The sequence below is a fragment of the Ixodes scapularis genome, unplaced genomic scaffold (assembly GCF_016920785.2).
Source record: "Ixodes scapularis isolate PalLabHiFi unplaced genomic scaffold, ASM1692078v2 PGA_scaffold13__105_contigs__length_92229423, whole genome shotgun sequence".
Taxonomy (NCBI): domain Eukaryota; kingdom Metazoa; phylum Arthropoda; class Arachnida; order Ixodida; family Ixodidae; genus Ixodes; species Ixodes scapularis.
This window is the reverse complement of record NW_024609839.1, coordinates 19225240-19232821: the sequence shown is the minus strand read 5'-3', so window position 1 is coordinate 19232821 and position 7582 is coordinate 19225240. Positions and strand designations below refer to the sequence as shown.

At 47.2% G+C, this 7582-nt stretch overlaps 1 protein-coding gene across 1 annotated transcript; it reads left to right on the top strand.

Annotated features, from left to right (window-relative positions):
* Window positions 1-4943: 4943 nt before the first annotated feature.
* On the top strand, window positions 4944-6577 carry LOC120846549 (the record flags this gene model as incomplete). The annotated part of the gene is made up of 3 exons (XM_042289587.1): window positions 4944-5123; window positions 5325-5464; window positions 6505-6577. Coding segments are annotated over 3 exons (393 nt in total), but the record flags the coding sequence as incomplete, so codon positions are not given.
* Window positions 6578-7582: the final 1005 nt, after the last annotated feature.

Sequence of the window (7582 nt, the reverse complement as noted above, 5' to 3'; positions counted from 1 at the left end):
TGAAGGTAACAAGCTTCATACCCTTCACCCTACTACAGATAAATTTCAGGACCATCGTCACCTCTCGCGTCATGACAGTGTATTGTTAACACGACTGCGCATTGGACATACACGCTTAACACACTCACATCTCTTAATGGGCAATGAACCTCCTACCTGCGAAATATGTGACTCAGACCTTACAGTAATGCATCTGTTTGTTTGCAGGAAGCTGGAACCTTTCCTTAAACCACTTTTAGCACCACTAAGAAGATTAAACATTCCATTTCATCCGTGTTTGGTGTTAGGTCCTGAACCTCAGATTCCACTCAAAGACTTATTCACGTTCCTTCAAAAAAGTGGCCTCAAGTCACTTCTCTAGTATACATGAATTTTTGGAGCCCTTTACACTCTATAGGCCTTATTACCCATTTGTACATTAGCTAAACATAGCACATTAGTTTTACCCATGAGCACTGACATACTACATATTAAATCAGCTAAACAGGATCTTGGCGCTATTTGGCCCTCGTGTTGCCCTTGCGCCATAAAACACCAACAAACAAACAAACAAACAGCTCATCTCTAGACCTTAACCTGAGAGCGACACAATCGGCACTTAATCAACTCCCCGCAGGGGGCACCTGTGAAAGCAGGTGTTTGGAGAGTGGCGTCTCCACGGACCCCGAGCCCCGCAGGAGGCGCCTGCACCTTACGTGCTAGGTGCTTGGTGAGTAGCGTCACCACGGACCCCAGCCACATTAGCGACACACAGACCCTGAGTAAAAAGTGGCTAAAACCCACCCACGTCTGGCTGTGCGTGGCGAGCCCGTGTCCGGGGAAAAGGGCATCCTGGTGGTTGAGCCGAGCCCGGGGTAGGTTTGGACCCTTCGGGGCCCCCCGGGTGAGGCAATACACCACTTCGGCCCCCGCTTCTCGTAGACGGGAGTCCTGGTAAGGCCCGGCCAGGATGATTCAGTCTAGTCGCCTTTTCTTCTACTATCCCCTCTTTCTCTTTTCTCCCCTTCCCTCTCCCTTTGTTTCACCTTCTTTGGCGGCAAGGGCCAACCTTGTGTGGTGGCAGATACCCTTATCCTAACCACACTTGGGTATAGCACCTGGGCAAGTGCTAGTAAATCAGCGGTTCCAGCAAAGCCCATTTTGTTATGGGCTGCTGACTACTCCCTAAGTAGGGCTCGATGGTGGGCGGCACACCGCAGGTGCCGAAGTCCTTTTCCCATTCATATGGGTACTAAAGCTAAATCTTTCCTTGATCGGGCCCCGAAAAGGGTCCGGACCGAAGTGACAATATCGACAAACTCTACCTTGCCAGCCATGAATTTTCCCAAATTTATAGTAATGCACTCAGAGAACGAAGATCAACCACTTCCAAAGCTTTCCCCCTTCTTGGTCGCAAAGACCCTAGAAACTGTGATAGGAAAATCCTTTAAAGCCAAAAAACTTCCATCTGGCGACCTGCTTGTGGAGGTCACAAATGCTGAGCAAAGCAAAGCACTTCTTGCACTCAACCAAGTAAGAGATTGCAAAGTGTCAGTGACTCCACATCGCTCACTGAACAGCACGCAGGGTGTCATCTCTGAAGATGATCTCCTTGGAATATCTACCGACGAGATACTCGAGGGACTTCAAGATCAAGAGGTAGTCGCTGTGCGACGTATCACTATCCGTCGCGACGGTGAAGAACGGGACACAAAGCACATTGTGCTAACGTTCAACTCGACAACGCTACCCTCCACTGTTAAAGCCGGGTATCTCAACTGCAAAGTCCGCCCCTACGTCCCCAATCCAAGGCGTTGCTTCCGCTGCCAGCGCTTTGGACATGGGTCACTAACCTGCAGAGGAAAAGCCACCTGTGCAAAATGTGCAAGCACTGACCACCCTTCCGACAACTGTGGCAACAATACCCATCTTTGCGTCAACTGCCGAGGAACACACCCAGCGTATTCTCGCAGCTGTCCCCTGTGGAAGAGAGAGAAGGAAATTCTCTCACTAAAGGCCAAAGAAAATATTTCTTACTCAGAAGCACGGAAAAGACATTCTTTTATTTCTCAAGGTTCTTATGCCAAGGCCGCGCGCAGGGGACCGGCGCGGTCGACGGCGTCAACGGGAACGCAGACGTCAACGGACGACCTGCGTCCCCCCCCCCCCCTGAGTCCCCCTCAACATCATCTGGAGTGGCACAAACCACTTCAACCCCAAAGCGAAAGGTAGATCCTATCGCTTCGGGGTCCATTCAAGCGCAGGGATCTTCAATCCCTGCGCCATCCAAAACGCAGATGCCTCGAGGTCGGGGACTTCCTTCTCGTCCCTCTGAAGGCGCCCGAAAACCTGGTGAGCCGTCGGGGTCGCAGGCCCTTAGGAATCAGCCAGAGGCGGCCCTTGATGACCCGATGGACGAGAGCGGGCCCAAGTCCAAGGACGACAGGCCATTCTCAAGCTCGGAGTCCTTACCTTCGACTTCCTGTGGTAACACAGATAGGCCGAAGAACACATCTAAAAAGAAAAATGCACCCCGCATCAAAATTGATTTTTAGGTCTTGATGAATGGTCTTTCTTCTAATTCATGCATAATGGCAGCATTCCTGCAGTGGAACTGTCGAGGGTTGCTTCGAAACTACAATGACGTGCACTCTCTGTTAGACCAGCATCACCCTATAGCATTTTGTCTTCAGGAAACACACTTAAACAATAGTCACCCTAATATCCTAAGGCGCTTTCAGGTTTTTCGCAAGGACAGACCTCTTTTGCCGCACAGTTCTGGTGGAGTAGCTATAGTTGTCCAGCCGTCTACCCCATGTATTGAGGTTCCTTTGAATACCACTCTGGAAGCAGTGGCAGTTCGTGTTCTGTTGGACCGTTTAATAACCGTCTGTTCACTTTACATTCCCCCAAGCTATCCTGTATCCCGCGAAGAGCTTGAATCACTTCACGACCAATTACCCCAACCTGCCCTAATTCTCGGTGACTTCAATGCTCATAATGCTCTTTGGGGTAGTAGAAGACGAGATACATGTGGCTCGATGATAGAGCGTTTTCTTTCCTCAACACCTATATGCTTATTGAACAAAGCAGAATCTACGTATTTCAGTGCCCCAACTCATTCTTTTACATCTATTGATCTGTCTCTTTGCGATCCTACATTATTTCCTTTGTTTTCCTGGGCTGTCGATCCTAACCCCTATGGGAGCGATCACTTTCCTATCATTCTGAACCGACTACATCCACCTGTTACAGTGCCTACACGAACTCCCCGTTGGAAGTTTGAGGAAGCAAACTGGTCTGTCTTCAGCCAAGCAACCCAGCTCGCTTGTACATCGCTTAACAAACTGTCTATCGATGAACTCACCAATTTGCTTAGCGCCCACATCCTCAATGCTGCAATTTTAGCTATCCCTATGACTTCATCTCGCTTACCCCGCCGCCCTAAACCATGGTGGAATGCCGACTGTGAAAAATCAAGAAAAAAGCAGAACAGAGCATGGGGCATATTTAGACGTTACCCAACAGTGACTAATCTCATCAGTTTCAAGCGGATGAAGGCTCATGCGAGACACATCCGCCGCGCCTCACAGCGTCAAAGTTTCCAAGGTTATGCTTCCTCTATTAACAGCACTGCCACCACCAAGGAAGTTTGGGATAGAGTGCATAAAGTCAATGGGCATTACCGGGCTTACTCAGTACCGCTTCTTTCCGAAAACGGACTGTGCCCTGAGAGCCAAGAAGAACAGGCAGATCTCCTTGGGAAACACTTTGAACGTGTTTCTAGCTCTCAGAATTGTTCATCTGCATTTCTGAAACACAAGAGACAAGCAGAACTCCAATCCGTGCGGACATCCGGCGGAGCTCGAGAAGCATACAACTTACCTCTCACACTGAATGAACTAGAACAGGTACTTCATGAAACTAAACCTACATCTGCTGGACCAGATGGAATTCACTACCATATGCTTACTCACCTTCACCCTTCCACACTCGACATAATTTTGTTTTTGTTTAATCGCATTTGGCAGGAGAGTACATTTCCATCGTCTTGGATAGTAGCAACCGTCATTCCTTTTCTTAAGCCTGGAAAGGATGCATCGTGTGCATCCAGTTACCGCCCAATAGCGCTAACAAGCTGTCTTAGCAAAACTCTGGAGAGAATGCTTAACAAGCGACTCGTGTACTTTTTAGAAAAAGAAAATATTCTTGATAAATATCAGTGTGGCTTCCGTTCGTCACGATCTACATTGGATCATCTTGTCCGCTTGGAGTCTACCATCCGTGAGGCCTTCGTAAATAAACAGTACTGCCTCTCTGTCTTTTTCGATTTAGAAAAGGCTTACGACACTGCCTGGCGGCATGGCATCCTACAAGATATGTATAGCTATGGCATTCGAGGCAGGATGCTAGCATTCGTAAAGAGCTATTTGGCGATACGTACCTTTCGTGTCAAATTAGGCACTACCTACTCTCGAGAATTCTGCCAGGAAAACGGTGTTCCCCAAGGAGGCGTATTGAGTGTCACCCTTCTTATAATAAAAATAAACTCGATAGCCCGGGCCATCCCATCATCCGTACAGTATTCACTTTATGTTGATGATCTTCAGATATCCGTCTCATCCTGTAACATTGCTCTCTGTGAACGTAGGGTCCAATTAGCAGTAAACAATCTGCTCAAGTGGGCTGATCAAAATGGCTTTAGGTTTTCACCAGAAAAAACAGTTTCTGTTTGCTTTTCTCGCTTACGAGGAGCTACAGTAGATCCATCGGTGACCATGCACTCCACTCCAATTCCAACAAAACCGGAGCAGAGGTTCCTATGGCTTATTTTTGATAGTAAACTGTCCTTTCTTTCTCATATTAGGTATCTTAAGGTAAAATGCCAGAAAGCACTAAACATTCTTAAAGTCCTTTCTCATATCTCATGGGGCTCTGATCGTCTCTGTCTTCTTCGAATTTACAGTTCGGTGCTTCGCTCACGCCTCGACTATGGTAGTTGTGTATATGGATCGGCAAGGCCCTCAGCTCTTCGAATGCTTGACCCCATTCATCACCAGGGATTGCGACTGTCTACAGGTGCATTTCGCACGTCGCCTATCCCCAGTCTTTATGCAGAGACAAATGAATGGTCTCTGGAAAAGCGAAGGTTTGCTTTGGGATTTATCTATTCCCTTCGAATACATTCACTCACCCTGCATCCTACATGCGAGGTTGTAAAAGAAACAAGATATAAGCGCACCTTTGACAACAAGCCCTCTGTAATCCCGCCTTTTAGTATGAGAAATGCAGCTGCAGCTGATTCGGTTGGACTGAGCACTACAATGCCCGTGACCCCCGTACCTCAAGCAATAGCTCCGTGGGAATACAGCCTCATTTTGTGTGACTTTTCACTGACTAAGTTCAGAAAGAGAGACACCCCACCAGAATGTATCAAACAGGAATTTTATGAAATCCAAAGTAGATACGCTGGTCACAGCTCGTATTACACAGATGGCACCAAGACAGAAACGTTCGTTGGATGTGCTATGGTTGGCCCCTCTGTTCGCTATGTTCAACGAATTGCATATACAGCTACTATTTTAACAGCTGAACTATGTGGTATCCGCCTGGCAGTTAATCATATTATAGAAACGAAGAGCATGAAGTCAGTTGTGTATACTGATTCACTGAGTTCATTGAGAGCGCTCTCATCACTAAATACCTCTAAACACCCAATAATCATAGAGTTGCAGAATAAAATCATTGATGCTTCCAAAAGGAACATTAAAATAGTCTTTTGCTGGGTCCCTAGCCATGTTGGTATACCGGGTAATGAGGAAGCAGACCTTGCAGCCAGTTCTGCTGGTGACAAAGAAGTCGAACTGCATGACATTCCATATAAAGACTATCACAGACTTTTAAGGCATCGTATAAGAGAGAAGTGGCAGCAAGAATGGGATGAAGAAGTAAATAACAAGCTGCATACTGTAAAGCCACTGCTTAGTGAGTGGGAGAGTGCAAGACACCGTGAACGCTTTTATGAGGTTGTCCTGTGTCGGCTAAGGATAGGGCATACGCACCTCACCCATGGCCACCTTCTGCGCAGGGAGGAAGCCCCAGAGTGCGAGCACTGCAATAATCCTTTAACTGTCGCACACATATTATTAGAATGCCCTGCTTATGACCTAGACCGACGGAAACATTTTTGTCAGCTATATAAAGAACATACGCCTTTAAACCTTCCTATTTTGCTTGGCAACGAACCATTAGTTCCGCATCACAGCGTTTTTAGCTTCTTGAAAGCTATCGGCCTTTTACACCGACTATGATTTTACACCCAACTTCATGTCCATAACTACTTACAAGTCATACACATAATTTTAACCTATCATCAACTACTAAAGTTCTATCCTCTTCGAAACTCTATCTGCAATAGTGTATGTACATGGCGCATCATAGCCTAGGATGCTTTTGCGCCATAAAACCCCAATCAACCAACCAACCTTAATCAACTTGTACGTCTTCATCAAACCAGAAGTGGAGTGACGTTGCTCAAGAAACTAGAAGCAAGGCGTTCCAATTTCCCCCTACATTTACAAGAGCTATACAACGTTGAACCATCGCTCCAGAAATCTCGTCCCCTAACTTGCGCTGAAGAACCGCCATGGCGCGAACCACCAGTAATGTGCGATCTACATCTCCCGGGAGTGTATAGGAAGGGAAATCTACCAGGAATTGTACTGCGGCAAATTGCTGAGGAGGTCCTTTCCTCAAAATACGCAGGAGCTCTACAGGTACATACCGATGGCTCTGTTCACTTTGGAACGTGCAGCGCTACCGCGGCCTTTGTTATACCAAAGGAGAACACGACATGGAGCGGCCCTTTTCAAACGGTGGTCAGCTCCACCACGGCAGAGCTTAAGGCCATTGAGAAGGCACTTGACTACATCACCTCACATACCCCACAAACAGTAGTGCTGGTCACCGATTCAAGAACGGGACTTCAACGCCTAGGTAATCCTGACTCCATTGACGAAACGACGGCCACCATTCAACTTACGTTAAAGCACTTACACAATTCTGGATTCAACATTGCGTTTCAATGGGTACCTTCACACGTGGGACTGTTTGGTAATTCCGAAGCCGATAAACTCGCAGGAGCGGCACATGGACTGCCGCGCACTATTCCCAGTCCAACAGATTTCAATGCGACTCGAAAGTCCATCAAAAGTTACATAACTGAACTTTCTCCGACCACATACTCCAAACATCAGCCATGCATCACAAAGGGTCTTAAAAGACAGAAGTGCACTCTCCTCATAAGAATACGCAGCAGAAGTGCATTTACAAATGCGTTTCTTTTTAAAATATCTGCAATAAAGAGCTCCCAGTGCCCGAACTGCAACGATGAAGAAAACATTTGCCACATCCTCTTCAACTGCGAAGAATATAGCGATTCACGTCTAAGGTTCGTCACTGAGCTCGCCAGAATTGGACTTCGTGATCCAGACGACGAGGACATCATCTATCCAAGTGGTTCGGCCCGTCGCCGCCAAATAATACAACACCTGCTACTGAACTTCCTCGACGAATCCGGTGTCGCAAACCGCCTGTGAAATAA